This window comes from Copidosoma floridanum, unplaced genomic scaffold (assembly GCF_036245765.1).
Source record: "Copidosoma floridanum isolate Cflo_tuat_1 unplaced genomic scaffold, Cflo_Japanese_pri ptg000128l, whole genome shotgun sequence".
Taxonomy (NCBI): Eukaryota; Metazoa; Arthropoda; class Insecta; order Hymenoptera; family Encyrtidae; genus Copidosoma; species Copidosoma floridanum.
Genome location: NW_028322005.1, coordinates 83,017 through 105,870, shown reverse-complemented (window position 1 = coordinate 105,870; position 22,854 = coordinate 83,017). Strand labels below are relative to the sequence as shown.

The following is a 22,854-nucleotide window of genomic DNA, read 5'->3' as shown; positions in this document are numbered from 1 at the left end:
AAGGGGCTGAAGCCGAGTATCACCAAGTAAGTCGTTCAAATAGTAACATTCAGTTTGCGATAGTGTAAGAAAAAATATACTATTAAAATACATACGTGCATGTTCCGTGCTAGTATATTCACACGTACATGTGTGTACAAGTGTGTGTATATCAATGATCCTCAACAGATGGAAATTAGAATGTCAGACCCGTCCATCAGTAAGGTACAATTCTTTTTACAAGTTTCAGGGAGAAAATTAATTATTATTTTTTTACTGATTTTGAATTGGGCCTGGCCACGTTACGTAGAAGGGAAGGATGACTACGCAAAACTGCGAGCCGACTAAGAAAGTTTCGATTTGATTGCTTCGGTCAGTAATTGACATCTAATTCGTTGAGTAAGCGAAATAACAATCGATCGTAACGCGCGCCTTGTTCCGGGAGTGACACTTGAATAATACCGCAATACGCGGTCGACTACTTATGCACATAATCTCCCTGTGAATCACCACCCACGCGTCATAATATATCTATTAAACGAATAAGTGACAACAGTTATAATTACACAACAATTATTCGAATTTTGGTAAACATATATCATGGATTCTAAATGTTCTAATGGAAATTTCAAGATTTTTTACTTTTACTGTATTCATTTGTAAAATTAATAAAACTTTCAATTTTTTAATAGTATTTATTGAATAATTACTTGAAATTTTATCCATCTTCTTTCTGTTTCTTTAAGGTCAAAAAAATGTGGATGCCTAGTTTTTTTCAATGCTAGTATTCTCAACGGCAAGTTGAGAATCACTGATGCCGAAAATAAACATAATCATTTAATGGTAAATTTATTATTACATATATCAACCAAAATACAAAATATAATCTAATTCAAAATAAAACTTTTGCAGAAAACAACAGACAAGGAACAACATGACGTAGCATCAGAAGTGCACGCTAAACCTTTTGATTTGGATTTCCTACTTGCAGATGAAACGGCACTCATTCCTGATGTTGTTATCGAGGTCAGTGCATTTAAATAAATTTCGTAATGTACAGTTATAAGAAAAAATAAGTCTTTTAAATGAAAAGCGTAATGACTTCTAATATTTTTGATGAGGCTTGAAATTTCATCGATAATCAAAAGAGTGCGCAAAAGAGAGTAAAAAAGATCAAATATCCATTTTTGAAGGAGGGCGAAAAATTGCAAGTACTTGTGCCTTGACTAAGATGATACACATAAACGTGTAATTGTGTCAACTCGCCAATGAAGCATTGTATAGTCAGTTTTCACTCGTATTGCCGTGTTGTCGATCGCGCTACAGTTTTATCTATCCGACAAATTCTTAGCACGTGTTAAATGAATTTCTTGTCACATTTTTCCTGCCTGTAATTTTTCCCCACATTTTTCAAATTTTCGAGTTGTGCGTCGACACAAACTCCTAATATATTTATGGCTTTTAATTCCAGACGTGAGTTTTTGTCCAATAAATCCCCGAACCAATCAGCAATAGAATAAAATTGAAAAATAAAATCGGTTCGGTAGAGATCGAAAGTGCATTCGCGAAAATCATCAGGCAAACATTATAAACGTATGTTGGATTGAGCTTGGGATTATTCCCTCAATTTTCTGAAATCGGTTTTTATTCGTACATATTTACACACTTGCACGATTTCTCAGAAAAAAGAAAATTAATTGCAGTAAAGTATACTGCCGCGTTACAATCTACTTTTTAAATTTGCCACCCCTACCAATTCATATAAACTTTTTGCAATAAGTACTCGATATCTGGCATGAAAAAGTCACAATGTCGCCACTACATGCGTGCAAACTAACATCAACTCATCTCGTTTAATTTCGCGTTAACTTTGGCTGGAACAAACCTTGTATGCCTTTCCAAAGTCTCTGTTTTATAAATTTTTTGTGATTTATTTTTAAAAGGCTGAAACAGCAACGCAGACATGTACGTCTAATAAAATTGGTGCATGGGCTGCCGAAAAATCGAATTGATACTCCGTCATTATTTCACGATGCAAATGTAGTTATAGGTTGCCCGTAAATTCATCGCTACTATAACATGCATATTACTCGTTTACCCTTTACACCTTACCCTTATCTCTCATCTCCAAGGGGGTAGGAAGCCGTTACACGCGATATCTTATACGTCATTGTCAGTTGGTACCTATCATTCTGTACCTACTCTCGGCCTTTCAGCTCGGTTTTGGCGATTCTTTCTACTCGCCCGCAGTAATAATTCGTCGCGGATATCGAATCCCGTCAATGTGAAGGACTATACATATTATTTTGCCCTTAAACTTTTCGTTATAAAAGATAAAGCTTGAACACTTCATGTTGTGCATGCCACTGATTTCGTATGCAAGCAATACAATATAAAAAAAATTTATATGTTCACAGAAAGGTACAACTCCTTTGGGATCAAGTACTACAGCTAAACTGTTTGAAGAGAGTGCTTCGGCTAGTTTATTTTCCAAGGATATTTCAAAACAAAACAGAGTCGCTGAAGCTGTAATAAGTGAGGAAATTAAAGACAATGGGGCTATCCTTCATAAAGATAAGCTCCACCTGGATGAGATTCTTCCCTGTTCCACTGTAAATTTATGCTCCGGCTCCTTATCAGTGAGTAAATTATGTAACTGAAATAGTACTTATAAACTATAATAAAATAATGAACATCCCCAGTAAGTTTAACTTTCAGCTTCTTCGTGAGATTATTATAGTGTCATATATATTATCGCATATTTATAGTTATAAGATTCACCGTAATTTATCTCGTAATTAATTATAATGTGCATAATACATTTTTTCGATGAGCATTGAAATTTAAAAAAAAATAAAAAAATATTAATTACCTTTAGAAATCCACTGCTGCGATTAAAAAGTCTGAGTCAGTTCTGCCAAATGAAAAGGAAGAAGAACCAGTATTGCATGAGGTAAGTGTTTTTGCACTCGTTATAATTTTTAAAAATACTTAAATCATTTATTGATCATTTTTATCAATAAACTATTGAAAAATTGACGACTGACTTTCATAAAACTTTAATATCAACTACACATCCACCAACAAATGTAATAGCTATTGGTCGTGAAACACTTGCTTTTTTAAAAAAAAAGTTAAATTCAAATGAAACGAGATCAACTAAGGATAAAATGAAAGAAGATAATGTTAAACAACAGTCTTCCCGCTTGAAACAACCTCAGAACCTCAATCCAATTGGTAGACCAAAGGGATGTGAAAAAGACGTCATTAGCTTGAATAAAAAAAAAGTACCTAAAGTATTTATACAACGCGATAATCATGATAAGAAGTATTCAATGTTGCGATGGCTGAATTTATTAGAAGAAAAAACGTAATAGCAGGTGAATACTTGATAAGTGTATCTGACATTCAAAATGTCAAAGAGAATATTCAACATTTCTTGGACTCCATAGTTAATGTAGAACTTATTAAAAATTTCATGCAAAAAGAGGCTTTGAAAATTTTTCAAAAAATTATAAACGAGCACATTAAAAAAAAAAATTATATTTGTGGCTCATGTAAAAAGCGTTTATGTGGAAAATCAATCATGTGCGACAGGTGTGTACTTTGGTACCATTTTTCATGTGCAGAAATTCAGCATGACATTAATAATGAATGGTTTTGTCCTAACTGCATCATGCTTTTTTCAAATAATACTTATTACTATTAATAAAGATCTGTATTGTACTAAGAAACTGTATTACTAATAATAGAAAACTTTAAGGCTTTATATTTATAATTTGAAAGTAATTTCATTGATAATATTAAATAATTTTGTTTCAATTAATCAAAAAAGGTTTGAGTTCTTGAAGTATTATAAAACAGCGTACAAATTCATAAAGTGCTGTATTATTTACGTGTTAATCATTCATGTATTAATGTATTTCCTTTGTAACATTTATTGGAATAAATAATTTATAAAATATGTAAGACAATTAAATATAACTCATACTTTAAAGATCTACTAGCAAACTTATTTATGTCGTTTGCATCAGAGGTCTGATTAAATTTTAATTTCGTAATTTCCTGCTTTCAGCGCGTTAAATTTAGGGGCGTTTTTGTGGGGAACGTGGGATAGGCGTGCTTTGATATATATGTATTTTTTGTATGCCTTACGTACTTATGTATTTTTGTATTACGTTACCGTTCAGTGTTCGCAACCGCGTTGTACACGCGTGTAAAAAAACGCATTTACTTTTTAAACCATGGTCCATGCCCCCCGTGGACAGCGACAGACTCGACGGTGACGTTATAATAGTCGTAATTGTAAAGATTCATTAATAATATAAAGCCGTGTCCCATACACGGCCCACGGTCAACTGTTCACGGAAAAAAACGGAAAAATTAGTGTACCGTTCACGGCACACGGTACACTGTGCACGGTCCACGGCAATGTGTCGAGTATCGATGCTGGTTATACCGTCGACGGTCGACGGCACACGGTACAACAAACAAAAACAACCACATGACCGTGGACCGTGGACCGTGGATCGTCGATGGTACAACAACCAGCACTGGGTCCGTACCATATAACTATTTTTCTGTACATCGGCCTATGTTATAACATAGGCCTGTGAAGCAAAAAGAAGTTATATGGTACGGCCCCTGATGCTCGACGTGTTATCGTGTGAGTATCCGAGTACCGTGGACGGTACACGAAGACGAGTGTGTGCACCTAGTCACTGTCTTTTTAATTACTGTGAGAGTTGCGGCTGGTGGGCTGGTCTAAATTTTTGACAATCGTCAGACATCAGCTCTTTTAGCTCTTAGTCTATGAGACCAAGAGCTGAGATCAAAGGGTGGTCAAAATCTTAATCAGCCGCCACTCCCACCAGAATAGAGGAACTCTATGATTCGTAAAGATCTGAAATATTTTGGTCATATTTCGTTCCGGTGAAGAGTTTTGTTGGTATTTAAGAAGTGCTTTTACTATTAAAAAAAATTAATCAGGTACATGAGTTATTTTACTATTTCTTCATACAAGTCACCTGAGTTTTTTAGTTTGTACACATTTCATTTTAAGTTTCGGTTATGTACAAAAATGCTTTTTTAGAATAGTTAGAAACTAAAATTTTTAACTTTAATATTGTAATAAGTTTATTATTCACATATTATTTATTCTCATGTCGAGACTCAGGTGATTAATCAGGCGATTTCTCATGCCAAAATATCATGTGACTTTTTCTTATTTAAACTATTTGTTTTACTGTTTTAAGTTTATTTAAGACTTTTTCTTTACAAATACTTTGTTTTATAATTTTTCCGAAAAAAATTTCAAGTGCAAATTTTTGAAAAAAGATTGAAGTTCACAATCTTTTAAAATACACATAAAACAATGAGAAATACTAAAGAACACTTGAAAAACTTAAAACCTAGACAAATGAGATCTTGGCATGAGAAATCACCTAATTAATCACCTAATTTCCGAAAGGAGGGTATAAGTATCTATTTATGGAAGTTGTTATTAAGTTACTTGAACATAACTTGAACATTACGTAAGTATACTTACGTAATGTTCAAGTTATGTTCAAGTAACTTAATAACAACTTCCATAAATAGATACTTATACCCTCCTTTCGGAAATTAGGTGATTAATTAGGTGATTTCTCATGCCAAGATCTCATTTGTCTAGGTTTTAAGTTTTTCAAGTGTTCTTTAGTATTTCTCATTGTTTTATGTGTATTTTAAAAGATTGTGAACTTCAATCTTTTTTCAAAAATTTGCACTTGAAATTTTTTTCGGAAAAATTATAAAACAAAGTATTTGTAAAGAAAAAGTCTTAAATAAACTTAAAACAGTAAAACAAATAGTTTAAATAAGAAAAAGTCACATGATATTTTGGCATGAGAAATCGCCTGATTAATCACCTGAGTCTCGACATGAGAATAAATAATATGTGAATAATAAACTTATTACAATATTAAAGTTAAAAATTTTAGTTTCTAACTATTCTAAAAAAGCATTTTTGTACATAACCGAAACTTAAAATGAAATGTGTACAAACTAAAAAACTCAGGTGACTTGTATGAAGAAATAGTAAAATAACTCATGTACCTGATTAATTTTTTTTAATAGTAAAAGCACTTCTTAAATACCAACAAAACTCTTCACCGGAACGAAATATGACCAAAATATTTCAGATCTTTACGAATCATAGAGTTCCTCTATTCTGGTGGGAGTGGCGGCTGATTAAGATTTTGACCACCCTTTGATCTCAGCTCTTGGTCTCATAGACTAAGAGCTAAAAGAGCTGATGTCTGACGATTGTCAAAAATTTAGACCAGCCCACCAGCCGCAACTCTCACAGTAATTAAAAAGACAGTGACTAGGTGCACACACTCGTCTTCGTGTACCGTCCACGGTACTCGGATACTCACACGATAACACGTCGAGCATCAGGGGCCGTACCATATAACTTCTTTTTGCTTCACAGGCCTATGTTATAACATAGGCCGATGTACAGAAAAATAGTTATATGGTACGGACCCAGTGCTGGTTGTTGTACCATCGACGATCCACGGTCCACGGTCCACGGTCATGTGGTTGTTTTTGTTTGTTGTACCGTGTGCCGTCGACCGTCGACGGTATAACCAGCATCGATACTCGACACATTGCCGTGGACCGTGCACAGTGTACCGTGTGCCGTGAACGGTACACTAATTTTTCCGTTTTTTTCCGTGAACAGTTGACCGTGGGCCGTGTATGGGACACGGCTTTATATTATTAATGAATCTTTACAATTACGACTATTATAACGTCACCGTCGAGTCTGTCGCTGTCCACGGGGGGCATGGACCATGGTTTAAAAAGTAAATGCGTTTTTTTACACGCGTGTACAACGCGGTTGCGAACACTGAACGGTAACGTAATACAAAAATACATAAGTACGTAAGGCATACAAAAAATACATATATATCAAAGCACGCCTATCCCACGTTCCCCACAAAAACGCCCCTAAATTTAACGCGCTGAAAGCAGGAAATTACGAAATTAAAATTTAATCAGACCTCTGATGCAAACGACATAAATAAGTTTGCTAGTAGATCTTTAAAGTATGAGTTATATTTAATTGTCTTACATATTTTATAAATTATTTATTCCAATAAATGTTACAAAGGAAATACATTAATACATGAATGATTAACACGTAAATAATACAGCACTTTATGAATTTGTACGCTGTTTTATAATACTTCAAGAACTCAAACCTTTTTTGATTAATTGAAACAAAATTATTTAATATTATCAATGAAATTACTTTCAAATTATAAATATAAAGCCTTAAAGTTTTCTATTATTAGTAATACAGTTTCTTAGTACAATACAGATCTTTATTAATAGTAATAAGTATTATTTGAAAAAAGCATGATGCAGTTAGGACAAAACCATTCATTATTAATGTCATGCTGAATTTCTGCACATGAAAAATGGTACCAAAGTACACACCTGTCGCACATGATTGATTTTCCACATAAACGCTTTTTACATGAGCCACAAATATAATTTTTTTTTTTAATGTGCTCGTTTATAATTTTTTGAAAAATTTTCAAAGCCTCTTTTTGCATGAAATTTTTAATAAGTTCTACATTAACTATGGAGTCCAAGAAATGTTGAATATTCTCTTTGACATTTTGAATGTCAGATACACTTATCAAGTATTCACCTGCTATTACGTTTTTTCTTCTAATAAATTCAGCCATCGCAACATTGAATACTTCTTATCATGATTATCGCGTTGTATAAATACTTTAGGTACTTTTTTTTTATTCAAGCTAATGACGTCTTTTTCACATCCCTTTGGTCTACCAATTGGATTGAGGTTCTGAGGTTGTTTCAAGCGGGAAGACTGTTGTTTAACATTATCTTCTTTCATTTTATCCTTAGTTGATCTCGTTTCATTTGAATTTAACTTTTTTTTTAAAAAAGCAAGTGTTTCACGACCAATAGCTATTACATTTGTTGGTGGATGTGTAGTTGATATTAAAGTTTTATGAAAGTCAGTCGTCAATTTTTCAATAGTTTATTGATAAAAATGATCAATAAATGATTTAAGTATTTTTAAAAATTATAACGAGTGCAAAAACACTTACCTCATGCAATACTGGTTCTTCTTCCTTTTCATTTGGCAGAACTGACTCAGACTTTTTAATCGCAGCAGTGGATTTCTAAAGGTAATTAATATTTTTTTATTTTTTTTTAAATTTCAATGCTCATCGAAAAAATGTATTATGCACATTATAATTAATTACGAGATAAATTACGGTGAATCTTATAACTATAAATATGCGATAATATATATGACACTATAATAATCTCACGAAGAAGCTGAAAGTTAAACTTACTGGGGATGTTCATTATTTTATTATAGTTTATAAGTACTATTTCAGTTACATAATTTACTCACTGATAAGGAGCCGGAGCATAAATTTACAGTGGAACAGGGAAGAATCTCATCCAGGTGGAGCTTATCTTTATGAAGGATAGCCCCATTGTCTTTAATTTCCTCACTTATTACAGCTTCAGCGACTCTGTTTTGTTTTGAAATATCCTTGGAAAATAAACTAGCCGAAGCACTCTCTTCAAACAGTTTAGCTGTAGTACTTGATCCCAAAGGAGTTGTACCTTTCTGTGAACATATAAATTTTTTTTATATTGTATTGCTTGCATACGAAATCAGTGGCATGCACAACATGAAGTGTTCAAGCTTTATCTTTTATAACGAAAAGTTTAAGGGCAAAATAATATGTATAGTCCTTCACATTGACGGGATTCGATATCCGCGACGAATTATTACTGCGGGCGAGTAGAAAGAATCGCCAAAACCGAGCTGAAAGGCCGAGAGTAGGTACAGAATGATAGGTACCAACTGACAATGACGTATAAGATATCGCGTGTAACGGCTTCCTACCCCCTTGGAGATGAGAGATAAGGGTAAGGTGTAAAGGGTAAACGAGTAATATGCATGTTATAGTAGCGATGAATTTACGGGCAACCTATAACTACATTTGCATCGTGAAATAATGACGGAGTATCAATTCGATTTTTCGGCAGCCCATGCACCAATTTTATTAGACGTACATGTCTGCGTTGCTGTTTCAGCCTTTTAAAAATAAATCACAAAAAATTTATAAAACAGAGACTTTGGAAAGGCATACAAGGTTTGTTCCAGCCAAAGTTAACGCGAAATTAAACGAGATGAGTTGATGTTAGTTTGCACGCATGTAGTGGCGACATTGTGACTTTTTCATGCCAGATATCGAGTACTTATTGCAAAAAGTTTATATGAATTGGTAGGGGTGGCAAATTTAAAAAGTAGATTGTAACGCGGCAGTATACTTTACTGCAATTAATTTTCTTTTTTCTGAGAAATCGTGCAAGTGTGTAAATATGTACGAATAAAAACCGATTTCAGAAAATTGAGGGAATAATCCCAAGCTCAATCCAACATACGTTTATAATGTTTGCCTGATGATTTTCGCGAATGCACTTTCGATCTCTACCGAACCGATTTTATTTTTCAATTTTATTCTATTGCTGATTGGTTCGGGGATTTATTGGACAAAAACTCACGTCTGGAATTAAAAGCCATAAATATATTAGGAGTTTGTGTCGACGCACAACTCGAAAATTTGAAAAATGTGGGGAAAAATTACAGGCAGGAAAAATGTGACAAGAAATTCATTTAACACGTGCTAAGAATTTGTCGGATAGATAAAACTGTAGCGCGATCGACAACACGGCAATACGAGTGAAAACTGACTATACAATGCTTCATTGGCGAGTTGACACAATTACACGTTTATGTGTATCATCTTAGTCAAGGCACAAGTACTTGCAATTTTTCGCCCTCCTTCAAAAATGGATATTTGATCTTTTTTACTCTCTTTTGCGCACTCTTTTGATTATCGATGAAATTTCAAGCCTCATCAAAAATATTAGAAGTCATTACGCTTTTCATTTAAAAGACTTATTTTTTCTTATAACTGTACATTACGAAATTTATTTAAATGCACTGACCTCGATAACAACATCAGGAATGAGTGCCGTTTCATCTGCAAGTAGGAAATCCAAATCAAAAGGTTTAGCGTGCACTTCTGATGCTACGTCATGTTGTTCCTTGTCTGTTGTTTTCTGCAAAAGTTTTATTTTGAATTAGATTATATTTTGTATTTTGGTTGATATATGTAATAATAAATTTACCATTAAATGATTATGTTTATTTTCGGCATCAGTGATTCTCAACTTGCCGTTGAGAATACTAGCATTGAAAAAAACTAGGCATCCACATTTTTTTGACCTTAAAGAAACAGAAAGAAGATGGATAAAATTTCAAGTAATTATTCAATAAATACTATTAAAAAATTGAAAGTTTTATTAATTTTACAAATGAATACAGTAAAAGTAAAAAATCTTGAAATTTCCATTAGAACATTTAGAATCCATGATATATGTTTACCAAAATTCGAATAATTGTTGTGTAATTATAACTGTTGTCACTTATTCGTTTAATAGATATATTATGACGCGTGGGTGGTGATTCACAGGGAGATTATGTGCATAAGTAGTCGACCGCGTATTGCGGTATTATTCAAGTGTCACTCCCGGAACAAGGCGCGCGTTACGATCGATTGTTATTTCGCTTACTCAACGAATTAGATGTCAATTACTGACCGAAGCAATCAAATCGAAACTTTCTTAGTCGGCTCGCAGTTTTGCGTAGTCATCCTTCCCTTCTACGTAACGTGGCCAGGCCCAATTCAAAATCAGTAAAAAAATAATAATTAATTTTCTCCCTGAAACTTGTAAAAAGAATTGTACCTTACTGATGGACGGGTCTGACATTCTAATTTCCATCTGTTGAGGATCATTGATATACACACACTTGTACACACATGTACGTGTGAATATACTAGCACGGAACATGCACGTATGTATTTTAATAGTATATTTTTTCTTACACTATCGCAAACTGAATGTTACTATTTGAACGACTTACTTGGTGATACTCGGCTTCAGCCCCTTTCCTCGCCATTTGAAAATGCCAAATCGGTCGCATGAGTAGTTTATCCATTGGTAGGGCCAATTAGGATCCACATTTTTTCCTGTACTTCTGTTAATGATGTACTTTACCCCCAGCGACGACTCAATTTCTCTTATAGCATCTATAAATTCTTGGTAGGAGGCAAATTCTCTGCCTTTCTCCATGTTTGTTAGTCAAATGTCGACTTCAAGTTCCCTTCACTCCCCTTGAGTCCGTATCGTGCCCTTGACGTGCAAGTAAAAAAAGCAAGGTCTAGTCAATGCGTTTGCTTATTTGCGTTTCTTTGATAGCCGCAGTTTAACGTGGACAAACGCGTAATTTTATTTTGCTTGAAATTGTTGGTAATACTTTGTGAATGCAGGAGAAAAAGCAAAAAAAAAATACAGATTGTGGTGAAAAAAAAGACACAATACATTGACAAGTGACTACACGGCGAATCAACAATGTAATGAAAAAAAACATATCCTTCGAACTCGTACTGCGGATCTCAACTTCCCTGCACAACTCTTTCTCTCTTTCTCACGAACACACTAACACACATACTCTCATTCGGATTACCCGACCCGATTCATCACTTACCTCAACTTCGCGAAGTCTCTCACCTGGCTGCAGTCTTAATCCCGCGTGACGGCTCTAGCTACTTATGACAAAACACTCAAATGGTTTTTCTCGTACCTGGCTGAGCGTAGTCAGGCTGTGGGGGGTGTCAACAGCACTCAGTCTGATTGGCTCTATTCGTCAACTGGTGTTCCGCAGGGTAGTGCGTTAGGCCCGTTGCTTTTTCTTATTTATGTTAATGATCTGATGAGCAGATTGAAATACTGTAAATATGTTATGTATGCTGATGATTTACAAATATTCTACTCATGTGGTCTGGATGAAATTGCCTCTGGTCTGGATAAGGTCAATTCCGACTCTTCAATTATAGTTAATTGGGGGCACGAGAATGGGCTTTCGCTTAGTCTACCCAAGATTTTACCGCTAATTCTCGGTAGCGCATACTCCATGGGTCGTCTTGGCCAGATGAATGTTCCACCTGTTACTATTGACGGTGTGAGTCTACCCTATACTACTGTGGCTAAAAACCTTGGACTATGGATCACATCGAATCTGCACTGGGGCCGGCATGCAACGCATGTTGCCAATCGTACTTACAGTGCACTGTACAGACTCAAACACTGCAAACACGCACTATCTTTTTCTCTTAGGAAACAGCTAGTCGAGAGCTTGATTTTTCCTATATTTGACTATATGTCAGTTGCATATCACAGTATCGATAGTTCATCCAATCTTAAACTGCATACTGCTCTTAATGCCTGTGTGCGATTTGTTTATGGCAATATTGGACGAAGGAGTAGAATTACACCTTATCGCATCGCCCTAAATTGGCTGTCGGTGTCCAGGCGACGTGATTACTTCTTGGGAATACTCTCGTTTTCGATACTCTCACATAATTATCCTACTTATTTGGCATCTAATTATATTCTTGCTGCATCTTTTACTGATTTAAGGCGCTCTTGTCGACTACCTAGCTGCTATCTTTTATGCCCATCCTTTCGAACCGAAACATTAAGACAGTCATTTCTTGTTCAATCTACTTTACTCTTAAATATGGTCCATCAAACTTTTTTTGACTCTTCCGTAACTCCGAGCTTTAAGTCCAACTTATTTGCCACTCTCTTTCTTCATGACAAAAGTGATTGAGCTAGGGAATGTAGGCTTTTGCCTAGACTTTAAGTGTCTAGTTTCAGTTATTTATTTCTTTCGTTTACTTTAGTTTCATGTTACTTCACTTTACTTCGTTACTTTAATCTTTATGTGTCATTCTGTTATCTCTTTTCCTTTGATTTTTATTGAAATTTATTACACTTGTCATAGTGGCAAACTTTACGTTATACTTTGCGTTATACTCTTGTAAACAGATATGTATTTCCTACGATTTAAATTGTGTTATATAAAATTCAGCTTATCTCTATGAAATTTTCGTTTATTAGCTACAATAAGTAATACTTGCAAATGTACTGATTATGAATTTTAACTATGTACTTAATGTTTGAAGCCTTACGTGGTCGCACCACATGGCTTAATAAATGCTATACATACATACATACTTAAATGTCATGGTATGCTCCCTGGTTTTTGGCGGACCACACGGCTTGGATAAAGCGGCGGCTGATATCTCACGTATCATCCTTTCACTGCCCTTTGGCGTCTTTACACGCACGATTACGACTACTCTCACGCGTCTCGTAAGATTTATTCGTCCGTGATCGCACCGATGTAAACACAAGATCTGGTTCTCTTAACAAAATATACCTATATATAGGAAACTAAACAGAACCCGGCTCGATTTGGTCCTTTATGTATAGGTATATTTTGTTAAGAGAACCAGACCGGACCAAAAGGCTCTTGAACGGACCTATTATTACACACGTACTCGTGCTGACAGATCAACTCGACACGTCGCATCAAAAATAGAAAGAAAGAGGAAAAATGTTTTAAGTAAAGTGTTTAGTGATCTTACTTATATGATATTACTGAATTTACGAATGCACGGATTGTAATAATAGTTTGTAGTTTTATTATTGATCGATGTAACAAGTAAAAAAGGCATTATAAATGTGTTAAACAAGATCAAAATGTCTGTTTTACGAATCCTTAAAGGAACTACTAGTTTTTCGTCTTTCCAACATCTAAATCTTTTTTTGGAAAAATATTCAAACCAAGAACGAGAAGTATTCCGAATCAGATCCAGCAATCTCATTCCTGAAACTTCAAGTAAAGAAGAAGTAAATATTAACCTTGTGTACAGAAGATTATTGTACAAGTACAAATTTGGTGATGACGAAAGAAGTAGAGGCCATGGAGAACGTGAAACAAGGTTTGTATCATTGAATAAATAGTTTTCTCACCCACCTTTTTGCTGCTCTTTCTGTGGAATTGTTGCCCCGTGTATGTTATAACGGGATGGCGAGATCCTTGTAGGGCGAACTGGGGCACGACCAAACCGTCCTGCCCGGTCAACCGCGAGGCCACCGAAGTTACTCAAAAGCCCGCTTTCCTTAAAGAGGTGGTGTTCGCTCGTGCGCCACGCGACCGGTGGAGCAACCGGTAACTTAGCTTCGAGCTTGTGCGAAGGTAAGGGTGCGATCTCGCAGGCAGTGGGTAAGCGCTATTACTCGGCCTCACTTTTCCTCGGCTTGGTGCTCGGTGACTCGATCAGCCGGAAGAGCCGGAGGAAAGAGATCAGCAAAAAAACGAACGCGATCGAGATAAAAACCTAATATAAAGCGTTTATTCTCATGAAATAGAAATGGTAAATACAAACGATAGAGTGTGTGTGTGTATGCGCGCGTTAGCGACGTTGTCGCCACGACGAGGTCCGGTGGTCGCGCGGTTGGTGCTAACGCAAGCCGACCCGGGGAACGCCTTCCACGAGAAAAACAACAAATCGATCAGTCAATGGCAACGAGACGACTCAAATTAACACAAAGTCAACGGAAACGGATTGAATAATAAACTATATTCGATGTAATTAATCAAAGAGGTGGAGAGAGCTTCGCTCGCGCGGAGAGATGCTCGTGCCGCACGGGGCCTGGAATCCTGGGCTCGCAACAGCCTTCATGGAGGATCGACGAAGTCTCTAGCCAGCTACTCCGGGAGTTTGTTCGCAGGTGGAACGTCCTGGGGGACATAGGCTACTCCAGCCGTAGACGCGTGACGCTACGCGACGCAGATGGCGCAAAGAGACACAAGTGCACTCGTTCGTATCCTAAATTATCTCAATCCATCTTGTCTCCGCAGCTCGTCAAGCGACCTATCAATTGTCTCCCTCTACAAGCGCTCTAACTTTGACGCAATTACATACTGATTATCGAACAGGCTCTCGCTCTCTCCAGCCTCGAGGATTCTTCCCGCGACTCTAATGCTTAACGGTGCCCGGCGGCCCAGCGCTCGTTACAATGTGTATTATTTGCGACGCTAAGTTCGGATTCCAAGAGAAGTGCAAGCGCGAGACTATAGGGAACGGGTGGAGCAGCACTTGGACGCTCTGGTAGTGTATGCTGTTGCTTGTCAAAGTCAGCATTCGGATATTGCTGACACTTGAATGTTGCCCTCTCCCCTTCGTTCGAGTCCCTTGCTAGCTTTTTCAGTTTTGAGTTTTAATTAATTAATCTGCTTTCTTAAAAATAACTCGACCATCACTGTTTTACTGCTCTCGTCTTCGCACCTTTTCTCATGAGTCTAGCGACTCGAGTCCAGTAAAAGTTGTGTAGTTCCCTCTTCCCATGTGATAACTGTATTATATAATATATATTAATTTTTTTCTGCATAGTACATGTAGATTAAGCTGCCAAGCACTTATACAGTTTGGCTTGTCGAAAGATAAAAAAAAATTGGAAGTGAAAAAATGCAATTTGCAACAAAACAATCATCCTCATACCAAGGTACAGTTTTCAAAGCTTACAAATACTTAAAAATTTTTATTTTGTATTGTTACTTAATCATTTAATATACTTTTAGGATGTTTATCATTTGCTTTCGGAAAACAGGCTAAAAGTGACACAAGAGAAAAAAAAAAAAATTGTACAGATGTTGGAGGTGGGTGGAAATAAAAAAATATCCAAAGCAAATTGAAGGAAGAAAAAATATTTTGCACGTTAAAGGACCTCAGCAATTGAAAATCTCTATCAACGGCGTCAAACGGAGATGATTTAAGGGAAGCTGTAGAGTATCTGATAAATGATCGAAGTAAGCTATGCTTTTATATTTATTTTATTTCATATGTTTTGTTTACTAAAATTTGAATAAAATTTTTTTTTTTTAGAACCAACAGTAGAACTTTTTAAAAAAGAAGGCTTACTGGAGAGATTATTGTTTTTCACACAAGAAATGAAAAACTCTTTCACATCATGCCCAGAAGTGTTATTTATAGATGGGACGTATAAGCTTTTGCGAAACAACTTCACGGTTGTTCTTTTTCTTACAGAAGACAATAGGATTGTTAGCTAAAGAAGACATCGAAAGCTATGTTACGCTTTTGAATTGTTTCGCAAAGCATATGGGTACAGCATGTGATAAGATCGAAGTAATTATGACAGATAAAGATAACACAGAAAGAAGTGCAATATCGACTGTTTTTCCAAATATTCATCTACACATTTGCAGGTTTCATTCCTTACAAATTTTTCAAAGAACAATAGCATCAAAATCAATATTAAAAACTCAAAAAGAAGAGTGTCTCAAATTTTTTACAGAATTAATTTACAGTACAACAGAAGAACAATACATGACTATTTATGACGAGTTTAGTGAATCAGCTCCACGCTGTATAGTGAATTATTTTAATCGGAATTGGCATGATATAAGAATTCAATGGACCGAGTTTGGAATATCACAAAAAAATTTTGGTAATTTAACAAATAACACATTAGAATCAATCAATCAAAAACTGAAAGACGTAATAAAAAAAAATAACAACCTCTTGGAATTTAAGAAAAAGTTTTTTCATCGGAATGAGTCACATAGCTTAGAAAATGACTATAAAATGTCAAAGTGTTTCACATCTAGGCCATTCAAAAAAGAAATTAATAATGATTTATCATTAAATTTGTATAACGATTTATTAGTTGATTTTGCATTTAATAAAATTCGAGAAAATTTAGACAGATGCAATTCGTTGACATTTTCATCAATGAATCAAGAATCGAAAACCTGCAAATTAATGTCGAATAACGCACAGTTGGTTATAACTCCTTATACATGCCAATGTTTATTTTATTTGCGCTATAATCTACCGTGTCATCATATTTTGGGAGTTAGAAAATATTTTTCATATCCATTGTATGACGACACCCTGTGTGATTCCAGATGGACAAAGAAATACGTTACTGAAAATCATAGAATTTTCAAACATGCAAATTCTACCTCGCTTCATCCAACATCAAATAGCAAAGACAACGTTGTAATAATATCTAAAAAAAAGGCTCCACAGAAAATTCAGACAGTTCCAAGTAAGCGACGGCATTTAACGCCTATACTAAATGAATTGGCTACTGTTGTTAGTACCAGCTGTGGTGACGAGTTTACCAAAAAAGTCAAGGTTTTACAAAAGCTCTGCGACTTATGGAAAGAAAATATAAACGTAGAAGTAACTCCTGTAAGCACTAACAGTGAAATGTCTATTGCTGAAGTACAAAAAAATTTTTTTAAATTACAAGTGACCACAGAAATGCAATTGGAAGATATGAAAACACCAAAAATAAATAAAATTAAATGGAGACCTTCAGAATTTTTAAAAACGACGCCAATAGTAAAAAAAAGTAGTTGAATTGTAAAAGTGGAACCTACTTAAAAAAAAAAAAAAAAAAAAAATCAATTTTCTTCTATTTACTTGCCATTATTATTTTGTATCAGTGCATTTTATAATAACAATAATAATACTATTATTACTCAGACTTACTTTTTCTCCTGAAAGTGACTAGTTAAAGTTGAATTTTATAAAAAAAATTATTATTTACTCAGATAAAACTGTGACATAAAAAATATGTTATTTTTAAAATAAGATTATCACCGATAAAAATAACATTTATAGCTTATGAGAAAAATTTACAAAAAATTATGAACACAGTCGACAGTGACGTTATGATAGTCGTAATTATAAAGCGTTATTAGTTATATTAAACCGTGTTATTAATAATAATCTGTATTGTAATAAGAAACTGTATTACTAGTAATAAGAAACTATTACTGTGTTACTAACAATAGGAAACTTTAAGGCTTTATATTTATAATTTGAAAGTAATTTCATTTATAATATTAAATAATTTTGTTTCAATTAATCAAAAAAGGTTTGAGTTCTTTGTTGACAACACAATCCGTGTGTCGGATAAACGAAAGATTACATAAAAGAAAAGATAGAATTAGGTTAATAAAAATTAGTTTATTTCAAATAAACAGCTGTGTATGATGGCCGGACGCCAGCGCTTACCTACGCCAATCGCTTTCCAAAAGCTACTACTCTATCCTACGACGGTTTGTCTCGTCTCTCCTCCACTATTCTTCCCCTTCCCCGCTGCTCTTTCTACGCTTTAAACTAGACGACCTGCGCGCGCCGATTACTGACGTCCGGTTTACATGAAACTTGAATATATGTGTACATTTCAGCGATATAACTTATAAGTATGAACGAGGCCGCGTAAGCGATATTTCGCGACGGTCAGCGACCGACTGTGACCGTTTAAGTCTTGATATCCTCTACTCGTCAATCCGTATATTCCGGGGCAGAGTACCTTTCGCCTGAAGGACTAAGGTAGATCACATTAACTACCTCCCTGAAAGTTCGATCCACATTTCATTAACTCCCAGGGATCTCATGGTTACAAATTTGGGCGTGAAGGCAAGCGGAGATACAGCTCCGCCCCTGATCGGCACTCCACCACCGTGAAATAATTACCGACCTCATACGGTCACTCGAACGGTCCCAATCAGTCGCTTACCTATAGTAAATAAAATACACCAGAACATCCAGTGGTCACAAACCAAGTTCTTTTCATATCGGATCAGACACATGCCTGCATCTCCCACTCCTCACATCAGGACAGCGGCTCTGTCTGCAACACTCCCCACCGTACAAGCAGTCGCACCTGCTTGTACTTTCTCTCGAAATAGTACAATGAGTTTATGCGTCGCGCGAACATACTCGCTTCCATTCGACCGTACCTTTGCCGCACGCACAGTGCCATCCTTACCGGGGTAAATCTCGACAACGGTGCCTTTTCGCCACGTATTTGTTGGCGCTTGTTCATTGATAATCATCACTAAGTCGCCACATGCGACCGTATCAGTTACATTTTGCCATTTCGCCCGTGCTTGCAAGCTGTGTGCGTATTCAAGCAGCCACCGCCGCCAGTGTAAGTCTGCGAGGGCACGCGCGTACTCCCAATCCTTACGCGTACATTGATGAGGTAAGCTATAGGCGGCCAAATTCACCGAACCGCTCGCTGTTCCTATGAGGAAGTGATTGGGAGTAAGCGCTTCCCCGTCCCCGGGATGCACCGACACGTGCGTAAGAGAGCGCGAGTTCACTACATGTTCCGCTTCGGCGAGCACCGTGCACAGAACTTCCTCGGAAGGCACCTCGTCCTTAAGCGTTGCGTGAAGCGCAACTTTCACCCATCTTACCAATCTTTTCCAGGAGCCGCCCATATGCGGTGCTTCGGGTGGGTTGAAGACCCAGCGTGTGCCGTTTTTTAACGCATACTCCTTTTGTCGCTGTCTGTCTAAGCGAGCTACTTCCGTCTAAAGCTCCGTGCACGCGCCGCGGAAGTTGGTCCCGTTGTCGCTATAAATCACCGCCGGACAGCCTCACCACGCTGCCATTCGCTGTAACGCCATAATTATCGAGCTTGTGGCTAAACTGCACGCAATTTCCAAGTGCACCGCTCGTGTCGTCAGACACGTGAAAAGGACTCCCCAGCGTTTGACGCGGCTGCGTCCTATCTTTACCAACATGGGACCAAAATAATCCACCCCACAGTGCGTGAACGGGCGCTGCCGATACGCCAACCTTCCTTCAGGCAAGGCAGCTATTAGTGGCGGCTGTGGACGACCACGTCGCACCTTGCAAATCAAACACTGGTTGCAGACGGCTCTCAGCGCGGGCCTTGCTCCGAAGACGACGTACCGTTGCAACAGCTCCTTCACGACTGTTTCGTGATTACCATGTTGCCAGCGGTAATGCAGCTTCCGCACGATAGCCCTAACGGTATTGTGCTTCCCATCCAACACTATCGGAGTACGATTAAACTCGGCGCCAGCCACGCAAGTCATACGACCCTTAATTCTAATTAAACCACGGTCATCTAAGAACGGCAAAAATGGGGTTAATTTACTCCCAGCTGGAATCTTTTGCCCCTTTGCAAGCGCCTGACATTCCCGTGCGAAACTATCCCCTTGTGCTGCTCGTAGGACGTACTCCTTGTCTAACTGTCGCGCTAGATCTTGATCTTCCGTCTGAGCTTGCTGCAATAGCTCTTGTCCTTTGTTTCGCGCTACGCGCGCTGCCTTTAATTGTTTCCAATGCATGTTCGCCCTACGCACTCTTTGCGCCGCGAGTAAATGCCCCTCCCAGCCAAAAATGCGAGCTACAAAGGGCACATAATTCGAACTACCTACCACTAGTGCAACTCTCTCCGGTCGTCGCTTTGCCCCTTCTAATACCTCCCTTTCTTTATGCGTCAATTCTCGCGCGGTCGGCCACTGAGTTTCAGGTAGTACCAAAAAGTCGGGTCCTCGGAACCATCGCTTCTCTTCGCTCTCACTTAAGTACTTCCCGAGCGTGGTTGCGTCCACCGGGTTTTCCTTAGTAGGTACCCACTTCCACTTCGCGTTGGCGGTTCTTTCGGAGATTTCGCCTAAACGATGAGCCACGAAAGCCTGTCTAACCCGTGGATCCCTCTGGATCCAGTGCAGCACCGTACGCGAGTCGGACCAGAGGTACGCACAAGAATAGGGAATTTCTACCTCGGAACTCACAGTGTTTAAGAGCTGCGACGCCAGCACTGCGGCCTGCAACTCTAACCTTGGCACTGAATGTGGTTTGTCCGGCGCGACGCGGGACTTTGCCATTAATAATGTAACACTTATGCATCCTCCCGTCGTCTCGCATCGGAGATAAGCACATGCCGCGAAAGCGCGCTTGCTAGCGTCGCAGAACACGTGTATCTGCGCTTCTTTAATATCGCGCCCCTTGGGGGTTATACACCTTGATACGCGCAAAGAGTTTAACTTCTTCACCGTGTCTAGCCACTCACGCTACGCCTCATCCTCTTCGTTGCGAAGGGGTTCGTCCCATCCGATCCCACTATGCCAGATTGCTTGCAGCATTAATTTTGAACTAATGGTGTACGGTCCGAGCAGACCGAGCGGGTCGTACACCGACATCATAAAACGTAGATATTCGCGTTTCGTAGGTCGAACACATCCCTGTAGAATACTTGTAGAAACATGTGTCAGTCCTACGTTAAACCCTAAAGTGTCTAGTTTTGGGTCCCAGTACATACCGAGTACGCGTTCCGCGGCTTTATCGCACAATACGATGGCTCGCTCCTGTCGCGCCGATGTTGTTCCCTGCGGCCCACCTACCCTTATCACCTCGTTGCATGCCCAGCCATGCATTTCAAAATTAGCCTGCTGGTTAATTCCCACTACGTCCTCGACAAGCGCTTCTAGTTGTTCTACACTCGGTCTACTCACGAGGAAGTCGTCGACGTAAGAGTTTTTTATAATGCTACGCGCCGCCTCTGGCTTGGTCGTCTCGAAGCGCTGCGTGTTTGTGTCTTTCACGAAGTGTGCGCTACACGGAGATGACTTAGCGCCAAACACTAATCGAGTCATTTCGTAAGTGTGAGGGTTCTTATCTCGCGATGCTCCTCTCCACAAAAATCTCAACGCGCTCCTATCCTCGGGCCGAATATACACCCGCATGAACATATCGCCGATGTCTGACTTACACGCGACTGCATATTGCCGAAATCTCAGTAACACTCCGGGAAGAAACTGCAGAAGGTCGGGGCCTGCATCTAACTGGTCATTAAGACTCACGCCTTTTGTAGCGGCTGCGGCGTCAAAAACTATCCAAATTTTGCCGGGCTTAGCTGCGTTTACCACACCAAAATGGGGAAGATACCACACGCGCAAGGCAATCGTCTCGTCGTCCATCTCTCGCGCGTAGCCCTGTGCAATGAGTCGCTCCATTTCAGGATAATACAAGCGAGCGTACTCTTGATCGCGGTCTAATCGCCTCTCGATCCTATGCAGTCGCTTTAAGGCCGTAGCGTGACTGTCAAGGGCTGGGGCAGTATTACTCCTCCACAGTAGGCCAGTTTCCCAACCTACATTTACCTGTCGACTGGTCCTTTGTAGCGTCTCCAACGCACGCGCTTGCGCGGGATCGACGCGTTCAACTTCGCGCACTCCCATGCTTTCGATTTTAAAATATTCGCGGACTAAAGCTTCGAGCCCTTCGGTTTGTTCCACGCAGGTGACGCAAGACACATGAGCACTCGTTTCTAGTGCTCGCTCACGCGAGTCCTTGCTATTTACATGTTGACTCGGCTGCACGTGACCGTGCGCCACCCACCCTAGCCGCGTCAGTGACAGTGCGATACCTACATCTTGCATGCAACGAACTTCGCGGCTCACTAGTAACTCCCAATTATCCTGCCCAATAAGAATTGATGGAACCACGTTGTCGTACACTTGAATAAATATACCCAGCTCATTGCTGATTTGACGGACCAACTCGCGTGGTAAAGACTGCGTTGGTAAGTTCACTGATGACACGGCCAAAGCTCCCTTTATTGGATAAGCATCTCCCATGCCTTGGATGGAAAAATCTACCCGCTTACACGGCGTGTCCGCGTCGACACTTGCTTTGATTCCCATGATTTTAATCATTTCGTGTCTCCCATTCAGATTTAAACGCGTAGTTAAATTTGCTGACAACATAGTAATTGTGGACCCGTCATCTAAAAATGCATAAGTGTCGATCGCTCGAGTTGGTCCTCGCACGGTAACCGGCAATATTTTTAGCAGCACATAGGGGCGTACTAGTCAAAAGGAGGAACGCGAGTCGCTACGATTTTGTTGCGGAAACGCTTGCCCTTGATCGCGCGGTGATGGATGCCCCTCCTCTACTTGCTGCTCTTTCGGTCGGTGTAGCCGCACATGATGCGGGCCTCCACACTAGGCAAACTTCACTCCCTTACAAGCACTCTGCAAATTCCCGACCC

General features: G+C 38.4%; 2 protein-coding genes across 2 annotated transcripts; both read right to left on the bottom strand.

Moving 5' to 3' along the window:
- Positions 1 to 19,403: 19,403 nt before the first annotated feature.
- LOC149372848 (uncharacterized) lies at positions 19,404 to 20,689 on the bottom strand. The gene is made up of 2 exons (XM_089598012.1): positions 19,629 to 20,689; positions 19,404 to 19,557 (listed from the first exon to the last, which is right to left on the bottom strand). The coding sequence occupies exons 1-2, from the start codon at positions 20,687 to 20,689 to the stop codon at positions 19,404 to 19,406; spliced, it is 1,215 nt and encodes a 404-aa protein (XP_089454138.1).
- A 186-nt stretch (positions 20,690 to 20,875) lies between these two features.
- LOC106645853 (uncharacterized) lies at positions 20,876 to 22,507 on the bottom strand. Its single transcript, XM_089598011.1, has one exon. It carries the CDS (start codon positions 22,505 to 22,507, stop codon positions 20,876 to 20,878), a length of 1,632 nt encoding a protein of 543 aa, XP_089454137.1.
- Positions 22,508 to 22,854: the final 347 nt, after the last annotated feature.